Source organism: Phascolarctos cinereus, unplaced genomic scaffold (genome assembly GCF_003287225.1).
Source record: "Phascolarctos cinereus isolate Bilbo 61053 unplaced genomic scaffold, phaCin_HiC Scaffold_4;HRSCAF=312, whole genome shotgun sequence".
NCBI lineage: Eukaryota > Metazoa > Chordata > Mammalia > Diprotodontia > Phascolarctidae > Phascolarctos > Phascolarctos cinereus.
The window spans coordinates 405,564,574-405,590,612 of record NW_027555847.1 but is presented as its reverse complement, the minus strand read 5'-3'; the positions used below and the strand labels follow the sequence as shown (position 1 = coordinate 405,590,612).

General features: G+C 34.3%; 1 protein-coding gene across 1 annotated transcript in view; it reads right to left on the bottom strand.

The window, feature by feature from the left end:
• The window catches only part of ADCY2 (adenylate cyclase 2), a 554,774-nt gene that overhangs the window by 524,455 nt on the left and 4,280 nt on the right, over positions 1-26,039 (bottom strand). Inside the window, exon 2 of the mRNA XM_021004443.2 lies at positions 8,090-8,287. Within this exon, the coding sequence (XP_020860102.1) occupies positions 8,090-8,287 (198 nt within the window). The remainder of the gene's footprint in view (positions 1-8,089; positions 8,288-26,039) is intronic.

Sequence of the window (26,039 nt, the reverse complement as noted above, 5' to 3'; positions counted from 1 at the left end):
TAATAAGTGTTCTTTCAACTATATTGTTTCCTGTGTGTAGGCTATGGATTTGGGTTTAATCCTTATAACATTACAACTTTTAGAATGAAAAAAAGAACTTCAATAGTAAAGGCTGCACAACCAGCAGCTTCAACTTTTCTAGAAAAGAGACAAACCAAGAAGAATATATATTTCTCTGGGTACCAAAACCAGCTTCCCAAAAGCCTCTGCTCCAGTGGTATGAATTTTGTTCCCTAGCTCTCTTTCAGAGGCTTACAATTTTACGTAAAATAAAAATGGGTAGTTATGACGATGCTGATACCAAACAGTATGAAATTATATTTGCTATCTTCTACTTTAGAAGACAGGAAAGGGAATAATGTATTTAAGGAATATTTTTTTTTATTTTTAAAAAGTTGAAGTAAGCATTTGAAGATGCCTAAATTCACCTGAAGCTTAAGTTATCTGAAGAAAAAAAAAGCACTTAAAATATCTCATGGCTGAATAAATGCCAGGAGAATGAGGCAGTGAATTCTATCAAATTTTACTTATTTGTTACTTGAAAATGTAAAAGATCTATGGCTTTTATCCACATAGGGGACATTCTTCATAGATGCAGGTTGCAGCCCCTTTCCCATTTTGATAGAAAAGTCCTAGTTGGTGGCCTAAGGGACACAGAATAAATTATTTTCTGAGGGTCCTGTGGTTAGCAAGCATTAACAGTGGCATCTGAACCCACGTCTTGATACCTAGCTACTGTGTCTCTCATTCACTATGCCATTCATTCTTATTTTGTTATTGGTTCAAATTCTAAAACTACTTTTTCATGAATGTCTATCTAAATTATGACATTTTATAAAAATAGGCCATCAACTTATTTCATTGTGAAATGATTTTTCACAAAATAACTTTAATTCTAACCCTTTCTAATCCTGTATAACTTTTATTTGTGTGGGCACTGTTAACATTTTAGGAAATGAGGCACTGGTGGTAGATTAATAATTACTATTTTAATATTTATAAATAGGATTTTATTTTATAACTTTTTCAATTTCCCCAAATAGTGTAACTTGCTACTATGAAATAATACAGAAGAAAATTTTAATGTCAGTACTTGTTTTTTTGTTTTGTTTTTGAAAGTTCTCTTACCCATCATTTGTTCACTTCCCTCAGGTAATGAAGTATTAACAGAATTATTGAATCTTGAAGTTGGAAGGAAGACCAGAGATCATCTAATTCAACTCATACCTGAACAAGAATCTGTTTTAAGATCCCCTGAAAATGAATATTTGGCTTTGATTGAAGATCTTCAATGAAAAAGAACATAGTGCTTTCTAATTAAAGCAAATTAACTATTCAAATTACTTAAACTTAGGCTTTTAACTCCTGAAACATATTAAATTTTTCATTGTTCAAGATTATATTACATACTTTCCTGATTTTTGAAGCAGAATATTTTGAACATACCATAATCTTTTAAAAAGAATTATTTGGGGAAAGACAAGCTAGTCTCAAAAAGACAAGCTAGCCATGTGACCGTGGGTGAGTCACTTAACCTCAGACTGCCTCAGTTCCCTCAACTATAAAATAGGGATAATAATACCACCTACTTCCCAGGGTTGTTGATGAAATGAGATTTTTTTTTTTATTTTGTAAATAATTTAGCCTAGTGCCTGTCATGTGGTAGGCATGTATCAATGGCTTTTTTTTTTTAGCAGCACTAAACTGCTATTGGTGATTCTTCTCATTCTTCATCTCCTTTTCAGCTATAAATTTTCAGTGTATTATGAGAGAGAAGGTATTCTTTTCTTCCTTCTAATTTTGAGTCTTAGAAAGAATAAAAGTGGTAACTAGGCCACAATTAACAAGCAAATTTGGGCAATAATTAATCGAAACTAACACATAATTCTAAATCAATAGATTCTAAATATTTCTATGCTTCCACTCAATAAAGTACATAGACTTAATGACAGCTAAAGTCATTTTCTAAAACAATCTTTTATTGAAACTTTAAAAAAAATTTTATATCAATTAATCCCTGATATGCATGCCTTATCTCCAGTAAACTCTCCCTTGGAACAAATAAAGGCAAGTAAAACCAACTGAAAAAATAATTGCTTCTGAAAATGTATGCTGCATTCCACATTTATAATCCCTCATCTCTCTACCAAGAAAGGGGAAATGTTTCATCATCTGGTCTTTCACACCAGCTGAACGTTCATTGTAATTAATCTGAGTTCTGTTGCCTTTAAATGTTACTTCTGGTATTGTAAATCATTGTGTTTATTGTTCTCATGGCTTTTCTCTCTTCACTCAGCAACATTTCATATGACTCTTCCCATGATTGTCTGAATTTCTCAGTTAAGAAAAATAGCAAGGTTTGTGCTAATCAGAATGTGGCACAGAAGTATAGCAATTTTATTACTGGAATATATTCAAAACAAATGGTGGACTGTGAAACAAGGAGACAAATATATGGACCTGTCTCCTTTACCTAGTAGCCTTTTATTCTTTCCTCCAGCTTTTTCTTCATGCCAATCAGAGATGATCTTGTGAGGGAGGGAAACTTCATTTTCTTAGCTAAGATTTAAAAATTAATCTTACTTTGGTGTTTTCTGATAGCTTTAGCTGAATTTTTGGCTAGGTGGTTTTCTATCTCACAGTCTTCTGCATTAAGAGAGAAATAGCTTACCTTTGTAAAAGAGAAATGTGTGAGACCTTGTGCTGCAGTAGATGGCAGCAGAGCTCAGGAGAGAGCACTGAAGAGATTAAAGAGCTGAAGTCCAGCATATGGCAGCAGAGAATAGTTTAGCAAGCACAGATTAACAGTGGGATTAGGCTAAAATGGCTGAGTAAAGGCAAGGACTTGCCTAAGTTCTCCCCTAAATCTCTCCAAATATCTTTAAATGATGACTCTAAATAAATTCTAGAGCAGCAGAACCCAGAAAAAGACAGGACAAAACAAATTTCCACCCAAAGACAATTTAGATGGTGAGGAGGAAAGATCTGTTGCATCAGGGTGAGAGAGGAGCACAGTCAAGGGCAGGATGTACCAGTGCAGAACATGCCCCAGCAAAACTGGATCAGGCCTCAGGAAACTGAATCAATGGCAGCAGTGGTGGTTTCCAAATCTCTTAGCTCACAGATGCCAAAGACAACTTAGAAGGTGAGCAGGAAAGGTCTGTTACATATGGGTGAGAGTGGAGTGCAGTCCAACACAGGCCACACCAGCACAGCTTAAGCCATAGCAAATCGAGAGTAGGCCTGGGGAGCCACTGATTCAGCAGTGGCAACAGCTGTTTCTGGAGCTCTCTTCCCATAGAAGGTGAGGGAGTTGAACAACTGGTCAGAAAGACATTACAGGGGTGTTTTGTTATCACTGAGACAGGACTCTGTGGCCTTGCCTATACTTAACTCTGGGTTGTAGTTCTGGGTAGAAGTCCCAGGGTGAGAAACAATACTGTAACAGAGCTTGCAGCCACAGTGGAGGGGGGACTCTCCTCACAGTTTCAGGGCAGAAAAGAGTGCTTATGATTACTCATGGACCAGAGCACAGGTCAGGAGAGTAGTAAACACCTCTCTTTGGATCATACCACCTTGGAAGACCTGAAAATTTACAGGTCTCTAGAAGTATTTCTGAAAAAACCTGCACAAAACCTCTGAAGCTTGGGATAGTGCGCCCTCCACCCTGGAAGCAGAGCTTTGCTTTAAAAAAAGACTTAAAAGATGAATAAGCTGGAAAAATGAGCAAACAGTGGGAGGGGAAAGAAAAACCTCTGACTATAGAAAGTTACTATGGTGACATGGAAGCTCAAAACATTCAGACAGAAGAAGACATAAAAGTCAAAGCTTCTACATTCAAAACCTCCAAGAAAAATATGAATTGGTCTCAAGCCATGGAAGAGGATTTTGAAAATAAAGAGAGGAAAAATTGGGAAGAAAAATGAGAGTGATATAAGAAAATCTTGAAAAACGAGTCAATAGCTTGGTGAAGGACATTCAAAAAATATTGAAGAAAGTAACACCTTAAAAAAGAGACTAGGCCAAATGGTAAAAATGGCACAAAAAGTCAATGAGGAGAAGAATGCCTTAAAAAGCAGAATTGGCCAAATGGAAGAAGAGGCACAAAAGCTCGCTGAAGAAAATAATTCCTTAAAAATTAGAATTGAGCAAATGGAAGTTAAAGACTTTATAAGAAATCAAGAAACAATAAAATAAAAACCAAAAGAATGAAAAGAAATAGAAGACAATGTGAAATGTGACTTTGGAAAAACAAACAACCTGGAAAAAATCCAGGAGAAATAACTTAAAAATTATTGGTACTACCTGAAAACCATGGTCAAAATTAAAAAGAAAAAGAGCCTAGACATCATCTTTCAAAAATGTATCAAGTAAAACTACCCCAATATTCTAGAACCAAGGACAAAATAGATTTTGAAAGAATCCACCAATCACCTCCTGAATGAGATCCCAAAATGAAAACTCCTAGGAATATTATAGCCAAATTCCAGAGCTCCCAGGTCATACAGAAAATATTGCAAGCAGCCAGAAAGAAACAATTCGAGTGTCACGAAGTCACAGTCAGGACAACACAAGATTTAGCAGCTTCCACATTAAAATATCAGAGGCTTTGATGTTCCAGAGGGCAAAGAAGCTAGGATTACAACCAAGAATTGCCTAATCAACAAAACTGAGCATAATCCTTCAAGGGAAAAATGAATATTCAATGAAATAGAGGACTTCCAAGAATTCTTGATGAAAAGATCAGATCTGAATTGAAAATTTTACTTTCAAATAGAAGACTCAAGAGAAGAATAGGAAGTAAACAGGAAAGAGAAGTCATAAGGGACTTAATAAGGTTAAACTATTTACATTCCTATATGGGAAAATGATACTTGTAACTCATAAAGACTTTCTCATTATTATTGCAGTTAGAAGGAGCTATATATATATATATATATATATATATATATATATATATATATATATATATATATATATATATATATATATAGACAGAGATCACAGATCTGAGTTGAATATGAAGGGATGATATAAAAAAAATTAAGGGCTGAGAGAGTAATGTAATAGAAGAAAGGGAAAGGGAGGAGTAGAATGGGGTAAAGTATCTCATATAAAAGAGGCAAGTAAAACCTTTCACAGTAGAGGGGAAGATGAGGGAGTTGAGGGAGGGGGAGTGAGTAAACCTTACTCTCATTAGAATTTGCTAAAAGAGGGAATAACATACACATTCATTTGTGTATAGATATCTACTTACCCTACAGGAAAGTATGAGGGTAAGGGGATAAGAAAAGGAGGGAAGGTTGATAGAAGGGAGAGGAAATTGGGGGAGGGGATAGTCATAAGCAAAATACTTTTGAAGAAGGACAGGGTAAAAGGAGAGAGGGAATATAATAAACAGTGGGGGGGAGATGGAGGGAAATACATTTATCAGTACTAACTGAAAAAAAATGTTGAAGTAAGTTTTTCTCATAAAGTCCTCATTTCTCAAACATATAGAGAATGGAGGCAAATTTATAAAAATTGAAGCTATTCCCCAACTGATAAATGATGAAAATATATGAACAGTTTTCAGATGAAGTAATCAAAGCTATCTATGTTCATATGAAACATGCTCTCATTATTGACTAAAGAAATGTAAATTAAAACAATTTTGATGCACTGCCTCATGCCTATTAGAGTGACTAATACAACAGAAAAAAATGACAAATATTGGTGGGGATGTGCAAAAGTAGGACATTAATGCACTAGTGGTAGAGTTGTGAACTGATTCAATCATTGTGCAGATCAATTTGGAACTATGTTCAAAGGGCTAAAAATATATGAGTATCCTTTGACCACTACTAAGTCTATAACCCAAAAGAGATAAAAAAGGAAAAGGACCTATATCTACAAAAATATTTATAGCAGCTCTTCTATAGCGGCAAAGAATTGGAAATCGAGGGGATGCCCATCAATTGGGGAATGGCTGAACCAATTGTGATATGTGATTATGATGGAATACAATTGTGCTATAAAAATTATGAGTAGAATGCTCACAGAAAAACATGCAAAGACTTACATGAGCTGATGCAGTGTGAAATGTACTGTGTACAAAGTAACAACAGTATTGTAAGATGATCAGTTGTGAATGAATTAGCTATTCTCAGCAACATAGTAATCCAAGACAACTCTGAAGGATTTATGATGAAAAATGCTATCCATCACCAGAGAAAGAACTGATGGTGTCTGAATAGAGATTGAAGTATACTTTTTTAGCTTTCTTTTTCTTTTTCTTTTTTGGTCTGTGTTTTCTTTTACAACATGACTACTATGGAATGTTTTGCATGATTTGCATGACTACACATGTATAACCTATATTGAATTGCCTACCTTTTTGGTGAGGGGGTGTGGAAAGGGAGGAAGGGAGATAATTTGGAACTCAAAGTTTTAGAAACAAATGTTAAAAATTGTTTTTATGTGTAGCTGGAGAAAATAAAATGCTAACTAAAAAAGGAAGTAATGGGATTAGATACATCCCCAACATAAAGCAATTATGTCTAATGGCAATTTGATAAATGACACTGAGCAGAAAGTAGCAGACAGCAGGGCAATAACATCCCTAGAGGACACTGGTAGCTCTGCAATGTCAAAAGAATGAACTGTCCCAACCTTATATCCTCCATGTGTGGTGGAGTCCTCCAAGCAAGGTTCCTGGCCAGATGAACTAGTTCCATATGTCCTTTAAGAATGTTCCCTTGCTACACATGACCTCTAAATACATATGTGTGTGTATATATATAATTATGTGTATATATTTTTATATATATATATACACACAAACATATATATATGTATATATATATGTGTGTGTGTCTGTATATCTATATATGTATATATATATATATGTATGTATATGCATATACATATGTACACATATGCTATCTCTCTCCTACCAGTGGTGTGGTAATCTCTGTGAGGATATGTATATGGGAAGATATTTCCTTGTCATTTTTTTGTCTTTTCTATTTGATAAATGCCTTTTTAAAAAATGTATGTTGTCTTCTGCTTTATCAGTAAAAGTAAGCACATTGATAGGGGCTTCTGGCTATGCTATGCTATACTGACCCACAGAATGCATAAAAGTTAGAATTCCCCAAAGAAGATACCAGAGATATCATAGCATAGGCATTTTTGCTTCTGCTCTTTTGCTTGCTTCCTGGTTAATGACTGAGTCTTGATGATTAATGTTTCCTAAAGTCTTCATATAAATAAATAAGAGGAATAGGTGCCTGTCAACCATCCAACTGCAAGTATGTCAGTCTTTTCATTCTTATCTATAAATGTATGCTAATTAACAAACTAAAAAATCTTTATTGTAACTGTAGGTATCTCAAAAATAATTCAATACATGGTTATATTCCATAATTTATATTTTGTGTTGTTTGACTTATTTTTTTCTCCCTTTCTCACCCTAACTTAAGGTACAACAGCCACTCATGGACCTGGCTCCACTACTGATAAAAAAGAAGGCTTTGATCCATTCTATTATTGATATAAGACAATTCACCTTTACTTTAGCAGCTTGGTTTAACTCTCTCCAGCTTCCAGGGCTCATCATACTGGTGCTGGACTTAGTGTGTACATCCAATTGGCTTTAGCCTTACTACAGCTTAGAACTCCCAAACTCAAGTGATCTACCATCCTCAGCCTCCACAGTAGCAGTAATTATAATTATGCATCACAACCCACAGCTAAATTTTTATTATCCACTTTTTACTCAGAAGTACACTTTTGTTTATGAAATTATTTCCTTCCTTAAGAACAGAAGCCTCTCAGAAAGTTGTTTGCATAAAGCAAAGTAGATGACATAAATATGTGTTGAATATGTTTTCAGTCTCTAAGGTTTGAGTTTAAGTAATGGTGACTAAGTTGTCATTGTTGAAAATTATCTCTCATTAAAATGTGTTATCCATCAACTTGGTTATTTCTAAGGTGTCTTCTTTAAAGTAACCAATTCACTTACAAAGTTATTTAGTTTAGATTATGGTAAAGAAGTGGTAATCTAATCATGGAACAAAGAGATTATAAAAATATTTTGAAATCTTACCTGGTCCCAAGGAAAGATGGAGCCTCCAAAACACATGAACAAATATCCCATGGCAACGAGGCATACCCATATTACCAAAGAGAAAACACGAAGCAGCTTCTTAAATACAGACTCAATGCAGACGAGAATAAATATTGCAAAGAAAATAGCAAGAGCTGTTGGAACTGTTATTAAAAACGCCACATGTTCTTCAACTGCCTAAGAAAAGAAAGAAAAAAAAGTATCAATTTAAAGACACTTGGATTCAAGAATGATTTATGTTGTTAAAATCCAATGATAAATAATAAATGTCAAAGAATATGGGAATAAAACCATTCTTTTAAGAGTTAACTGGTTTGAATAATTTGAAAACTAAGTTAATATGAAAGAGAAACATCTGCATAAATACTACAATATGAAACACTCTATAAAGTGTCAAAGCAAATTTATTCTCATATGTATAGGCTGCGTAATAAATCAAGAGAGTAATTTTGTTCAAAACAATACAAAAAAGCATAAAATTCAGGAAAATGAAATCTACTTAACCCAATCCAGGAGAGCAGAATTGGATTTACATTAAAGAAAAATATTCATACATATAGATAATCATTGATATATATTGCATTTAAAATATTTTAACCATATCAACTACATCTAAAAGTAAAACTATGCCATTCTCTGTACAAAGTGATCAAATTGATAAAAGAGAATAGAAATAATGGCAGTTGGAAATAGAGCCATAAAGTGAAGACAGAAGACTAGCCTACTCCAATTCATCATGTTTTGTTACTTTCCTTCTCAACTTTTGGAACCTAAGATAGGTTTGTAAATTTTGCACATTTTTACTGGTGTTTCCTGCCATGCTCATTTTCTCATTCCTCTTCTTATGTAGGTAAATAGAGTAAAAAAAATATTTTTGAAGTCTTGGATATCAAGGAATGAAGGTGGCAGAGAGGGAATCTACAGGTCAAAGAACACCATGAGCAAAGACCTAGACTTGAAAAAAACTCTGGACAAAATTTAGAAGCTGAAAAGAAGTTTGATTATGGCATAAAGTACTTGTTAGAGGGAAACTACCAAATAAGGCTGAAAAATTAGATTGCCGTAAAATTGTGGAGGGCTCTGAATTGGAAATACATAGAGTGGATTTTAATGGGTGGCTAATAGGCAGCCAAAGAAGGATTTGAGTACTGGAGTGATGTGTTCAGGCTTTCATATGTAGAATTTAAATACAACTATATTTTTCCCCAAATTTTGTCAGTAGTTCAATTTCTTTTTTACTGTTTTGTTTACCTTTCCATATAATTACTCCAAATTTTGGTTCTTGTACTATATTTAGAACCTCGTATAGGCTACTAGGTGGCCCAATGGATAGAGGTCTGGGCCTGACATCTGGAAGATCTAGTTTCAATTGCAGTGGCTGTGTGACTATGAAAAAAGTCACTTAATATCTCTCTGCTTCAGTTTCCTCAATAGTAAAATTAGGACAATAAGAGAATCTATAGGTGTGAGAATCAAATGAGAATACATTTGTAAAGTGCTTAGCATAGTGCCTGGCACATAGTTGGAATGAAATAAATACCTGCTTACTTTCCTTCCATCTAATCTGTAAAACTTAAAACAGGCAAATTAGGCAACATTATTTTATTGCTTTTCTAAATGCTGTACCATTCATATCACTACCATCAGCAGCATTTACTGTCAGCAAATTCATTTTAGTGAAGAGAATCTTTAAAGCTAAAAATTAGGATATATCTCACTGTGTAGATCATTCATCACTAACATCCTTACTTATTTCATTATTATTGAAGTCTACCAGTGTGCAGCACAATTTATTGAACTCAATATTGTTAAATTAATATAGACCTTAGTCATTCTCCTACCTCTGAAGAGGTAGGATTTGCATGTAGGAACCATCATAGAATTTGCATGTAGGAACTACCTTACTGGTTATCTATTCCAATATCAACATTTATAGAAAACTAAGTCCTAGAAAGGAAAAGTCACTCACACCAAATACACACAGAAAGCAATACTGCTGGTTTCAACCCGATTTATTTTATTTCATATTCAGTGCTCTTTTTGGTACAACACACTGGTTCTGTTCCTTCCCCTGCCCCCACTTCACCAGTTCATCATTATCTTCATTGATTCCTCAGACTTTTGTAATTCCTTAATGTGGAAGCTTCCCAAGTTTTTCTCTTTGCTCTCACCTCGGTTCAATTCATACTCTTCATCACTTCCAGAAAATCTTATTCCTAGGTCATGTTATCTGCTGCTAATTGTTTTTTTTTTCAGATGCTTCCTATTGAATACCAATTACTGTTCAAACTCTTTTACTTGAAAATAAAGGTCCACCATAAATCCCAGATTAATCTCCTCTGTACACTAAGTGCTCCAACGAAGGCTTCTGACCACTCTATATATACTCAAAGTGCCCTTTTCTTCTTTTGTCAAATTCCCACCATGCTCTAAAACCTGTCAAATATCATTTCTCTCCAGAACCATTTCGCATTCCTAAATCAGTAGGAAACTTCATTCTCAGATATCTTTGATGCTTCTATTTTTTTAACCATATAATATACTTACTGTGTAAGTAGGTAGATGGTAACTCAGTAGAGCCATACTTAGAGTCATGAAGACCTGAATTAAAATCTTGCTTCAGGCACTTCCTAACTATACAATGCTGGGCAATTCACTTAACTTCTGTCTTCTTCAGTTTCCTCGTCTCTAAAATGAGGGCAGTAATAGTATCTGCCTCAAAGAGCAGTTGTGAAGATTAAATAAAAAAAATATGTAAAGCACTTTACAAACCTTAAAGCATGTATGTGTGTGTGTATGTATGTGTGTGTGTGTGTGTATATATGTATGTATATATACACATAAATATATACACATACATATATATACACATACATATATGTATGTATATAATATATGAGTCAGCTGTTATTATTCTTATAATTATGTACTATTATACCTTATAACTAGAGGTTTTCATTCTTTATCCCATAACAGACTATGAACTCCTGATGGCAGAGACTATTTTTTAGCAAAACTTTGTAATTCTCAAAGTGCCTTAGTAGTATTCCATATATAGTATGTACTTAATATATGTTTAAGATATCATAGAATATATTGTATCATTATTCTCTCTATATGTAGTAGTATCAAATTACTAACTTATTATTTATATACTGTTCGGGTTTTTATAATCAAGGAGAAAGAAGCTTAGTACCTTTAGCATGCTTTAGGTATCTTTACCCTATAGCTGTGTGACCCTGCACAAGTTACTTAACCATGATTGCCTCACCAAAAGGCAAAAAATATCTTTACCCTAGATTCACACTTTGTTGCTAACATTACCTTTTCATCAAGACAGAGTGCCCTTTCAATTATTTAACCATTGTTCACAGTGACCTCAATTTCAACTTGTGATTTTACCTAACAAATGATTTTATCAAATGATAAACTTACCAATTTATATACTTAAAATAGCTATGGTAAAGTCCATAGTCAAATATGGGGCAGCTATGTTGCACAATGGATATAGCACCGGGCCTTGATTCAGGAAAACCTAAGTTTAAATCTGTCCTTAGACACTTACCAGCAGTGTGACCCTGGGCACATCACTTAACACTGTTTTCCTCAGTTCCCTCATCTGTAAAATAAGATGGAGAAGGAAACAGCAAACCATTCCAGTATCTTTTCCAAGAAAACCACAAATGGGATCATGAAGAGTTGGACATGGTTGAAATGACTAAACAACATATTCAAATATATGATAAGGAAAATCATTCTTTTCCATTATTTTTCTTTCTTTTTTTTTAAGTGGAGAAAATAGTCTCAAATGCCATGTATGAGCAAATGATGTGAAATATATGCTAAAGCTTTGCTTCTGAAAACTAGAGAAATATTGAAAACTAGAAGAAACACTTATTTTTAGAAAGAAAAAGATTCTTTAGAATTCTAGGAAGCAGGTTGGCGTAAGAGTAAGACCACAAGATGGATTTGAGTTCCAGGTTAGTTACTAGCTCATGATCTTGGGCAAACTCAGCCTCTCTCTTCAGTGACCTTATCCATGAAAGGAGGAAATAATTGCTGAGATTCCTTCTACTTTTGAGATAATATTAGATGAAAGTTGCTTGAAAAGCATATGCAGCTGAAGGAAAAACTTAAGAATTGGAGCTACCTGAAACCACACAAGGTGCCTTAGGAGTTGCATTAACTCTTAGATCTAAAGCTGGAAATGATCTCAGAAGTCACCAACATCAATTCTTTCATTTTACAGATGAGGAAACTGAGATCCATAGAAGCAAAATTACTTGTCTATGATCAAACACAGAGTAAGCAGTAAAAAGGTGGGACCTGAACCCAGTTCCTCCACTTCCAGGACCTGAACTCTTTCAATTATACCATGCTGCCTCCTCACTGGATGTCTTAAAACAAAGGCTGGGTGCCCATTTGTCAGACATGGTATAGAGGGCACATTCTATCATGTTATTTATCAGGTGTGGCTTCAACTACATAACCATTAAAGTCTTTTTTAGCTTTAAGACTCCATGATTTGGTATGGTCATCTCTTTGTCAGTTTTGGATACTCTGAAGGGCTGAGAACTCCCCAAGAAAGGGGAGCAGTCCTTAACCTAGACCATATTTTCCTTTTGAACTATAATTATGAAATGGTTCTAATGTGGGCTCTTTGATGAAATAAAAACTTTTAAAAATGCTACAAAGAAAATACACTGGGGTATCCATTGATGAGTTCAAAGGGTCCTATCCAGGCTGTTCTCTCTCTGTCTCTCTGTCTCTGTCTCTCTCTGTCTCTCTCTCTCTCTCTCTCTCTCTCTCTCTCTCTCTCTGTCTCTCTCTCTCTCTCCTCAAGTCTTCCTACACTCAACCAGTTCAATTGTTTTCTTAAAAATAAGAGAAATAATTGAGGACATTTCTTTAAACATGAGAAGGCAAGATTCTGAATCTCCTTCCCCTTTCAGTTCAAAATGAACAGGAAAAGGAATGAAGCCATGCTTACACAGAAGCATGCTTTAAAAGAAGTTTTCTCCCAAACAACCTTTAGTTACATTGTTCAATTTTAATATGTTAGAGCAAAAATAGTGAATTCTAAAATCAACAGACACTAAAATAGAACTTTTCAAATCAAGGTAAATCACTTTTCAAAGCCTTTTTTTTCCTCTCATATTCCATACAAGGGGAGAAGGGTTAGTCTTTGAAAGCACTGCACTCTGAAATAAATGTTCTAAAAAGCATCAAAAACAATGACATTGCTAGGTATGGTACCTCTAATGCACTGGGCTGTCTGGATAGTTCTTTTCATTTCAGAATTTAATTATTTCCTTTCCAAATGTTTTTTTTTGCTAATGTTGCATTCCTCCTAATTGCCAGGCTAATTAAAAGTTCGCCATTTTCACTTTTTATATGACAACTCTTTTATTTTAGGTGGTAAGTCATTCTTTGTGACCTTTCCACAAAACTATTCTTTTTACCTGCCTCTTCAAACTTAACCACATTCACTCTTGCATTTTCTTGTAAATAATACGAGCCTCCATTTAGATGGTATTGAACAGACAGACCATCAGTGCTATACAAAATTATCCTTTGGAGTAAATATAGTTTAATGAATTGTCTTGATATAAACAAAAGGCTGCTCTCCAGAATTTTAGCAGACAGCCTGCTTTCATAGATCTCTTTGGTCCTCATTTCTTCATGTTCAATTTTGTTCTTCAATGGTAATTTGCCTTTAGTCTATTTGTGACAGTTCAAAACTGGGCCACAAACATTTTATCAGCTTGTTCTAGCAGAATAAAACCCAAATAGCCTGTGGCTTCAGTTGAACCCTCTTTAAGGTTTCTAATTTAAAAAAAAAATTTAAAAGTGAGTGTTATTTCAGCACATTTTAAGCAAATGTTAAGATCCAAAGTTCCTCTAAAATCTAAAGTTTAACAGGTCTCCCTATCATATGGTGATAGGCTTTGCAGACAGTAATTAGAAACGGCTAAATCCTTTTTTAAAAGTAGATAGTTATTTAGACCATAGATGACTATTAAGATAAATATTCAAGATTACACAATATAGCCATTTTAGGATTGCCAACTAATCAATGAATCAACATGCAGTTAATTTACTATGTGCCAAGAGGTGCTAAGTTATGGGGATACAAATAAAGCATCTAGGTTCAAATACATATTCTTATTTTCTGCTTTTTAAGCCCTTCATAACTTGGATACAATTTGCACTTGCAGACTTAAACATTATTCCCCTTCGTGCACTCTATTTTTCCCACCAAAACTGACTAACTTTCTGTCTGTTCTTCATACTTGGTATTTCATTGTCCATCTTCACACAGACAACCTGTCCCCTATGCTTGGAATTTACTCTCATCTCACCTGTGCTTCTTTGAATCCTTAGCTAAGTGCAAAGATTAGTTTAAGTACAACCCACCAGCCTTTCCTCATCTACTCATGATGGTGCTTCCTTTTTTCACCCTGCTGCCCTGTGATCTATTTCATTTTTCTCATATTTGTCTTATGTAAGGGCTGGGGACATTTGAATCAATCACCCTATCCTATTTTCCCATGATATTTTACCAGATTTATTTGAGATTTGTCTCAAATTAATAAATCACTTTCAAACTCTGATTGTGTGAACAAGGCCTAGACATTTCAATTAAGTGGAACAAGAAGTCTTTTTAGATTGAATGAGGAAAGACCTTGGTCATACCATGTAGATCTTCTATAAAATAGACTAGTATTGAAGTGTGTGTGTGTGTGTGTGTGTGTGTGTGTGTGTGTGTGTGTGTGTGTGTGTGTGTGTTGGGGAGAGCAGGGAAGTACCTCAGCTTCAGTATCCCCTACCCCTTGAACAGGAGAGGATCTTTTGAACTTTGGAAGACCAGAAGATTTTGACTCTTTCATTGCCATCCTAGTAGTTTCTGTGAGACAGTGGCAGCTGGTGTTGATGTTTGCATTATTGGACAGGACAGACAGAATGCTATGACACAAGCAGAGTAAAAGCTCTCCAAGTAGTTTAGGAGAAAGCTACACAATACCTGAGAAGAACTCTGTAAGTATCCCGGGATAAGTAGAATAAATTTCCAGAAAGTGGGGATGTATTACCCCATTGCCACTTATTATTCCTAAGTGTTAAACCATTTTACATGATTTTCTCTCTCTCTCTCTCTCTCTCTCTCTCTCTCTCTCTCTCTCTTCTCTCTCTCTCTCTCTCTCTCTCTCTTATATTATATGCATGGTAATACATACATTAATATGTATATATCAATATATACACATTAATGGAACACCTGGACAAGAATATATACATAGGCATGTGTATATATATATATATATATATGTGTGTGTGTGTGTGTGTGTGTATATATATATGTATATATGTATATATGTATATATGTATATATATGTATATATATGTGAGTATATATGTATAAATACATATACACATACATATATGTATGTGTATGTATGTGTGCATATCTATGCATATATATGTGTGTGTATGTGTATATGTGTGTGTGTGTATATATATATACATATATATGTATATATATATATATATATATATATATATATATATATACACTATATACATATATATAGTGTGTATATATAAAGTTATTTCTCCAGTCCTATTATTCTTGGTCTGCAACTGTGAGGCCTATAGCCTCTATTTCCCTCAATTTCTTCAAAAGATTATATATAAAGATATATCCATTTAACATATATCTATATACAATATATTAGTGTGAGAGTATGCCATGAACTTAGAAGTGGAAGTAGTGCCAGTTGTTCTAACTACTTTAGGTAATACCTCTTATTACAAGCTTATAAGTTTGTGTGATTGATTCCAACCAATAATCATGGAGAATATTGATAGAGGTTCTTGAGCTATAAACCTTTAGAAAAACAAGTCCCAAACACTTCAGGTTTAACCCTAGGGTTCTGGGGGTGGAGATGCAGCAGACATGATCAGCCTGCCAGTATAAGTAGGGACTGGGAAATTAGCTTCAGATCATGAGCTGCATGTGCAGCTCTCTACTATATGGGTATGTTAGAACATAAGCTTCTTGATGGCAGGGACTGTTTCATTACTGATTTTGTATCCTTAGCACAGTACTGGCACACAATAGGTGCTTAATAAATTCTTGTGGATTGATTGACTTTCTGTTCTATACCTTCTTTTCCCACATGGAATCTTATTTTTATTTATCTATTTATTCTGCTTAATAATTGTGCATCATCCATCCATCCATCCATCCACCTATTTATTTATCTATGTAAATATATAAAATCTAATGAAACCAGTTGGTGCAATGAATAGAGTGCTGGGTTTGAAGTGAGGAAGGCCTGAGGTCAAATCCAACCTCAGATGCTTACTATCTGTGTGATCCTGGGCAAGTCCCTAAATGTCTATCTGTCTCAATTTTCTAAAGAGTAGAATGGAGAAGACAATAGCATTACCTTCATAGGGTTGTTGAAACAATCAAATAAAACACTATTTATAAAGAGCTTACCATAAAGCCTGGCACACAGTAAATGCTTTATAAATGCTTATTCCTTTCCCTACTCTTTTCTTCACTTCCTTAATGCCACCTAAAACCTGAATTACAACATGATTATTTTATTTTATAATTAAAGAAATATCTGAATAACACATATATACATGATTAAACGCATATACATACATGTATCTTTAAAATAGATTATTTCTTCAGTCCTGTTATTCTTGGTCTATAACTATAAAAGGCATTCCAGTGGACTTCAAGGAATTTACAATCTAATTTCAAATCCAATCAACCCATGGAGTACAGAGCTCATCATGATTCTGGTAAGGATAGAAACTTTCTGCTAAAGCTTTCCATTTCTTGCCATGTCAGTATTCCTGTTGTTATTCAATTGTTTCAGTCATGTCTCACTCTCCATGATGCCATTTGGAGGTTTTCTTAGCAAAGATACTGAAGTGGTTTTCCATTTCCTTTTCCAGCTCATTTTACAGAGGAGGAAACTGAGGCAAACAGGGTTAAGTGACTTACTCAGAGTCACTCAGCCAGTAAGTGTCTAAGGCCAGATTTGAACTCATGAAGATGAGTCTTCCTGACTGTAGGCCTAGCACACTACCCACTGTACCACCCATCTGCTACTTGGAATTAAATTATTATGTTACCTATAATTTGTGGTTTGTCTTTTGTTGTTATTTTTACTATTTTGCTTCCAGTACAGGACTGGGAGTAGATGGGCACCTATAGTGTAACAAATGAGGTGGTACAAAGAAAGGCATTTTTCAAAATTACTTTTTATGGATGAACATATTTTTGATGAAAAGAAATTCACCTTCATGTTTACTTAGAAGTAAGTATTATCAGTTGGGGTAGGTATAGTGAAGGCTTAATTAGGTCAGTAAGACTGGGCAAAGGAGGAGGGTGTTGAAATTTTCATACTTTTCCCAACTGTCTTGTCTGTGCTCTGCCTGCTTCCTAACAAATAGATCTTGTAGTAGGAGAGGGAGAATAAAAGAAAGCAGTTTTATTCCTGAAAACTGGGATAGTACTATACCATATTTAGCCATATTTCAAGCACTGATAATTAATAAAGATTTCAACTAACAGAGAAATTCAATTAATGTACTCTAATTTTATTTTTTTTACAAATTTCTCATTTTAATTTCTATCCAACGATTAATCAACTCTCTACAATTCAATTCAACAAATATTTTATTATATGCTTACTATCAGCCTGGGAACTGCAATAAGCACTTAGAAAGATTTTTTAAAATGCATGATAATACACAAACAAAAATTCATGTCTAGGATGATTCAGGAGGTGGATTAAAATGTACAAATGTCACAAAATGTATTTGTACAGTCATATATGATCATGTGAAATATGTGGAAAAACTAAAGCTCACTTTTCTTTCTCCCTCCCTTTCTTTTAAATCCCCCTTTTTTTCCCCTCTGCTCTTTATTCTGTTTTCCTGCCTTCTCAGTTTCTGTGTAATCCTCTTATCCATCTATCCCTATTTCTCTTTGGCCTCCTTTCTCAAAGCTTTCTCCCAAAGACTTTTCTGATTCTATCAGAAGGATGACTATTTTTGTGTTTTCAATAATTCCGTTTCTCCTTTCTTGCTTACCTCAAATAATTTTGAAGGTCTTCCTGGAATTGTAACAATCAATCTTTATCTGTGACCTATATTTTGTTTCTGAAATGCTTTTTTTCTACACTCAAATCATGGTTAGTTGTGACCCTGAGGTGTCAACAGCATGAAGAATGACAGAAATGAAAACATTAACTGTTTTTGAAGAAACAACCAGTTTCCAGATACTTGAAATGTATGGTTAAAGTTTTCCCACAATTTGGTAGTCATTTAGCCCTACACATTTTTCAAAGTGCTTTAACTATCATTTCTTTGTCATCAAACTTAGTTTGCACCTATCTATTGTCATTTAGCCCTACACATTTTTCAAAGTGCTTTAACTATCATTTCTTTGTCATCAAACTTAGTTTGCACCTATCTATTGTACTTATTATATATTATATTTTAGCATAGCTTTTATATATGTCTTAGTGCCTTCTGCTAGTCTGTAAGCTCTGAGAGTGGAGACCGCATCTTAGCTAAAGTTTCTATCTCTCTGGTTACTGTATGACAAAAGACTCTCATGACAAAGCCTGGCCACTGTTCTCTGGCTTCTGACTCCCTTCCTAGCACCGTGCTTTTAGAATTTTGCACACAGGCAGGGCTTGATAAATGTTCATTGCTAAATTAAATGGAATTGAAAACATTGGCCCAGCCTCTTTCCTGTGGTATATTCCTTCATTCTAACAGCTAAGACACTGTTTCATTTTGCTGTCCATGTTTTATAGCAAATGACACACAGAAAGGTCACACTTAGGTTTGCAGTAAGTCAATGAGGGAGTGGGGCTTAAAAGTGAACCCTGTATTATCTACTAATTAACCTCTCAGCCACACTGCTACTCTTTACATAATAATTTATTTCCTTTGTATTCTCAGGCTGGATGGATTCTTCAGTTCCTCCACAGCCCTAACTGTCCATTTCATTCTAATAATGTTTTTAGTATGTCATTTTCTATTTCATTTATAATATCTGCAGAGCTCATTGACACCTTGGAATCCTCCATTTTTTTTCCTTTTATTGATGTCTACAGTTCTGTTAGTGGAACATGAAATTAAAAAAAAAAGAACATATTTCTCTGGGGCAAAAATATAGGAATGAAACACAAGACCTTTGAGCTCTGACTCACCCTCAAGTTAACTCTATCAGTAACATGCAAACAACCTAACTGGGTGATGAAAAATGAGTTGTAGTTTTCTCTTCAGTTCCTTATAACCATGTACCCTTATTACCATGAACACTTATTTCCATCTCTATCAAGGAGCTAAACTAGGGGATAATGAGGATCAGTCTACCTGGTGTATAAATAGTAAAGATGATTGATGGGAGAGCAATGTGAAAAGGGAATTCTCCTATGGATTAGTGCAATACTTTAGTTTGTAACTCAGTGGATGCACCACCACCCCACTTCATTATATGTATTAAGTGAACATTAAGAGCTTTTTTTGTTTCCTTGCATTAGCAATCTTTATATGCATGACTTTAAAGGAAATGTCCCGTTATATACATCCTACTCTTTTAAAGGGAATTCTGGATCGGTGACTGAATATTTCTTGTTATAGTCTTCATGTTTGTTAAAGATGACAATTTTAGTTCAACAAAACAAATTAGGAGAGGACATTAAAGAAAGTCAATAAAGAAACCAACAATGACATAATAGGCAACATTTAAATATAATGGAACTGCTAAAACAAGGAACAAACTCAGCATGTGTCCCCCTTAAACTTTCTAGTTGCAAAAGGTTGAGGCAATCTTGGCTTGTGGGACTACTTCTGCATCACTGTTTACCATGTATTTGTCAGTCAGTTTGTTGGTCTGGGAAATCTGTTCCACCTTCAGATCATGAAACCCCTTCAGAGGTTAGGAAATGATACGAAAAATTTTGTCTGTCAGTAGACAATCTCCCCCTCCTCTCTCATCCTTTCTGTTCCTCTTCTTCCCCAAACCCTTTGACAGAACTCAAAAGGTGAGTCTGAATTGGAGTAGAAAGACCTAGGTAACAGGAAGATGCAGCCTACTCCATTTAGTACTGGGGACAAAATTTATCTCTGTTGAAACATCGAAGAGGCCCTTTTATAAAGGTAAATGTAAGAGCTCTAAGCAGAAGTCTTAGCTAGTCTCGATTTCTGGCTCCTAGCTTCCTTCCTGACTCTATGCATGTAGAGTCAGTATTGTCATGAAGGAGCAGCTAGAAAAAGCACCCCTAATAACCCATTGAAACTCAGCTAACAAGTATGCCCACAGAACACATATTCCTCTCATCTAAGATTTCCTTGAGGTAACATGAAGTTAAGCCAAAGCAACAAGAAAGTGTGAAAATATTATTTTTTTGGTAGTACCAAGAACAACCTCCCTGAACACCTCCCTGTTCTCATTCTACCCACTATAATTTGATTATGTGCTTATTCAATCAAGATGGCGTTGCCAGAAAAATTTTGGGCATAGTTGCGTTAGTGAAAGTGGCAGGCAGATGTGTGCTGAAAAAAAAGATTCTCTCCTAATTCCAACATTACCAGTTTTTTAACTTTTAAATTCTAAACTATGGAATGGCAGATTAAAAAAAATTTACTTATTTTTAGTATATATATACTGTACAGCAATTTGTATAAAATTATCTTACAGTAATATATTTGAGGAATGCTAGGGTCAATATGTGCCTCATTCAACTAAGATAGAATTAGAAATTCTTACATAAAAAGTCAATATTTGATTTTTCAGAGAGTGATTATCTCTTTTGTGAATCACCTCAACCTCTTTTCTTCCTTGTGTACTTTATCGGTTCCCTAATTATTGGCACTGACTTCAAATTATATGCAATATTCTTCTCCAGAAGAAACAAACCCCAATCAATTAATTTTACTCCTTGTTAACAGTTTGGGAAGAAGTTTGGATGGAGAGAAATTTAAAAAAAATGAGTGTCTTCTCACTTTTAGTTATACATAACATTTTTAGTTTTACCTGAGTTCAAATGTGATCTTAGGCACTTACTAGCTCTGTGATCCTGGGAAAGTCATTTAACATCCATCTGCCTCAGTTTTCTCAACTGTCAAAAGGAGAAAATAACAGCATCTAATGCCAAGAGCTGTGAAATATACTTAGCACAGTATTTGGCACATAGTAGGTGCTTAATAAATGCTTATTTCCTCTTCTTGTTTCTATTAAAACTCTATACTTCATTATAGTGTGCTGGTTTGCTATTCTGGGTTCTTGAACACTCTGTCAGTGAAGTATAAGCTCTAACACGTTCTGAGCTGGAAAAGCATTGCATAAGAACATATCTGTTGAACTAGACTCTACTGAGCAAACAGAACTATTTGTCACCAAGAGGCTAACCATTAAAAGGTTATTTTTTTTTTTTTGTCTCAGAAACTCATGAAACAATCTTTCTAAGATGTGGAGGGATTGTACTGTGTCAATGGAGAGAGTAAGTCCTTACATAGGTGAAATTTAAAATATTTTTTTGAGAATCAGTATGATCTTGTTGCATTGGAAAACTGAAGGTTTCTTTTTATTAAACAGCTGTAATTGGTCTAGACCAGAGAGGCAACATGGAATACATAGTGAAATCCTGAAGTCCAGAAAAACTGGGTTCAAATCCTTCCTCTGACTCATACTGGCAGTGTGGCCAGAAAAATCATTTAACTTCCAGGACCATAGGTGTCAATCTAAGACCACATGCTGAAGGATAGTTTCCAAACTGCATTGGTGGAGAGAGTTTCTTCACCAGTAGTTAGTTGCTTATTCCAAGAAAGTCATAAATGTTTATAACACAAACAGCAAAACAACTTTATGTTCCATTCTCTGCACCCTAAAATTAGTTAAATGACTATCATTTTGTAGCCCAAATCACAGTTGCATGCAGCTTTATGAATAGTGTCCTCTCCATTAAAATTGATCAGTGCTAGGATTTCAAGAAAAAAATCTCACAATCAATTAATGATTATTGAATGATTATCTACTATGTTTCTGAAACTGTGCTATTTGTTATTGAAAATATGATAGAATAGTGGACAGAACATTTGCTCTCAAGGATGCTTGGTAAGAAGCAAGGTAAGATGCTAGGTAAGAAGCAAAAATAACACACATAAAATAATTCAAGTAATTTCGGAGAGAATATAAGTATGGGTGCTGCAATATCTAATACTTCTGGTCTTTCGAGCAGATGGAGATGAATAGGGATTAATAGATGGGATAACAGGATAGTTCAGAGGGACATCAGATTCAGAACACAAGGCCCCATGAAAGAATGGGGATACATTGGACTATGGTTATTTGGAGAGGAAAAAGATATCCCAAAAGACCCTATATCACTTATAAGAAAAGCTCACCTGGGCTACTGCTCTAGAGCAGGTCCAGTTTGTTGAGGAACTCAACTGAATACAGCTCCCAGAATTAGGGAGACCATTTGGTAGCATGTTTTAAACTAATTATTCTTGTTAACTAGATACTAAGCCCAGTTGTTTCTACTGAAAGTACATACACATGAATATACATGCACACATGCATACACACATATATGTATGTATGTATATGTGTGCGTGTATACACATACATTGGATTGGATTATTATTTACAGTAAAATATACCTCACAGCTGATATGTATGTGTATGTGTGTGTATACATACACACAAATATGTGTAATATGTATATGTATACACACATGTATATATAGATAAATGCGTATACATATATGTATATGCATGTGCATACACACACACACACACAATTTTAGCACCCCTGGAAAAAGCCTCACTCATATCACCCTAGTTGCAGTTAAAATGTAGCATGTGAAAAGAATGGAAAAAATACAATATTTAGAGTCAGTGGACTTAGGTTCAAATCTAAACTCTGCCCTCTTTCTATATGTGATGCTGAAGAAGTTACCTAAATTCTCTGGACTTCAGTTTCCTAATGAATAAAATGAATGAGTTAGATTAGATGATCTCTAAAGTCGTCTGCAGTGCTAAATATATTAGAGGGTAATTAACAATCCTGTTGGGGTTTATATGAAAGGAAAAACAATGTGTTAAAGTATTTTGTAGGCTTTTCAGGAATAGGGAGTTGAGTTGGCCTTTGGAAATATGGGAAGGATTTGGATTTGCAGAGAATTGAGTAAGGAGGAAATTTGGAATGAAAGCAATTTGAGTAGAAATATAATGCCTTTAGGATCCATTCTGTAAAGCTATCTTATTCACATAATTTGACAAATATTCATCAAGAGAATTACTATGTGCAGCAGCGTACTATGCTAGACATTAGAAGTTATAAAGATAAATTGGAATTGGTCACTACCCTTGAAATGCTTAGGGTAATTTTATGATGTTGTTATTTTGGCATTTCAGTAACTGAATTTCCTAGGATGTGGTGCAACATAAACCTACCTCATAGTGAATTTCCCTTTATAATAAAGAGTTTCATTATAGAAGAGAAAATATGTTAACTTCCAGGCTGGGATTTCTTGTCGCTGATGTTTATTGATGAAACCACATCAAAGTCATGGACACAATCATGTTAAAAGTAAAATGGGACACATTTTTCCCTGCAATACTGTTAACTTAATATCATGATAAGGTGAATGTTACATCAAATTAAAGAGAATTACTCAGTTTCATTTAGTGACTTTTTGGGGATCTTACTGGAATACACATAGTGTTGAAGATAATCTTTCTGCAATGCAAAGATAGGTTGATAATTGCTATAACTTTCAGATGGAAGATATTTACCATATTTTTGAAAACACAGAAATCCACACACAAAAACCCCCTCATACATACACAAACTACAAGAATAAATTATATCAGTATAAACAATCAGCTGTGAGGTATATTTTTAATGTAAACAAAAGTCCAATCCAGAAATTTCAAAAAATAGATGAGGAAAGCATGGAACCAATATAATGTATTTTGAATCTATTTAGGCTTCAATGGTATATAACAAAAAAAATTTATAAAACTAATTAAAACAATATCTTTTAAACCACAAAGTGTTTCTGTCTAACTTTCCTAACTCTTCAAGAAGCAACAAACTATAGAAATTTTAGCTTTCCTTCCTCATTGTGTAGACCACATGAGAACTCCATCAATAGCTCTCCCAAGTCCAAGCAGGTTCAGCTAGATTGTGGGAACCTGTGGGTAACTGTTGTCCAAGGACTGGCCTGGCCAAAGAATCACCAGACTAATAGCTAGCAGGAAAACAAAATTTCTTTTTCAGCCACAGTCACTCATTAAGATTATATGCTGAGACACAATAGGGTTATAAATTGTGTCAAGGGAAGAAATATTCAATTAGATGAAAAGAAATAGTTGAAATATTCAGGCAAGAGAATGGATGAGACATAGTTGGAACCAGTAGCACATCTGTTTTTTCCAAAAATTATATAAAATCTGTCACGAAAGTATCCACAACAATCATAACCTTATCCTCCCTGCCCTTGTACAGTGGAACTTCTCAGAACATGCACTTATGCCTCCATACCTCAACAATAGTGAGGGCAGAGTAACTGTACACAGAACTCTTTTCAGTAAGAGATTTGTTTGTGCCTTCTACCTCAATCTCTACATCTGTTTTTCCCTTTCCTTCACCACCTTGAGTCTGGGGGAAAAAATTCCATTTCCTCATTCTCACAACAGCCCATCTGGAAGAAAATCCACCTGATGGTTATGAAAAGAACATCTCAGTTCCTTTAAGAGTTTAATTATTTGGGGTTACTGATACTTTTAATAAGGTTTCAATCTTCATATGTAAAAAACAAAACAAAACAATTTATTCTGCTATTTAAAAAACTCTACAGTGAGACACACTTTAGCAATGGAATATTAAAAGTAATTATGGATATAAGATTTAATTATTAGGCCATTTAACAGTTGCCAAGGAAGAAGGGAAACCTTTTCTTGCATCCAAACCTTCCAAATATGTTAGAGAATAAGGAGGGAAAGAAATAACTTTGAAAGATGCAATGATATTTTAAGGTAGGGGTAAGGCAGATTACTGAATTACTTGGAGTTTACTACCTAGTATTCTCATTATTATTCTATTATGCCTAAAACACAATAACTTTGTGAAAACTCCTTCAACCTATATTAACTGAAAACATAAACTGTTCTATAGGTTGTTAGAAAAGAAATGCAAAAAAAAAGAAAAAAGAAAAAGAAAAAAAGAAAAATGCAATAGAAAAAAATTCAAAAGTGTGGAAAAGGTATAGTTTATAATGTGATTTGTCAACTTGAGAATTATGAGGATTATATTTCTAATCTCAACTTGGAGCATGAACTGTGTCTTACTATAATTCATTTTTTCTGAAAACAAGTAGAAATGTGTCCAGTTTTTATTTTTCTGAAAACAAATAGAAATATGTCCAGTGGTTGGCATTTTTTCTTTTTGTCAAAAGAGCATGTCAAGCCTTTATTCCAAACCTGACTCTGTGTAGAAAAGATCTGAATATGTACATGTGGAAATAAGGATTTTAGTTTTGTGGAAAATCATTCACATTCTTGTAAGCAAAAGTTAAGTAAAAAGAAAAAGTAGGGAAAATGAGAATGGGGAGGAGATGGAGAAATAAATTAAAATTTAATCTCATTGAACCTTTTCTTCAAGTACATTACCAATTGTAAAGAGTAAATTATCTATCAGTTTGAATATTCCAAACAAAGTATGAGTCCAATTACATTATTGTAAACTTTCAGATAGTTTTCAATAAATAAAAATTATCTTAATATTCAAGTTAATTTTAAGGAACAAGAAAAAATATAATTAAGCATTATGGTTTTTACTTTAAGATTTATTTGCAAATTTTACCTAAAAATACTTAATTA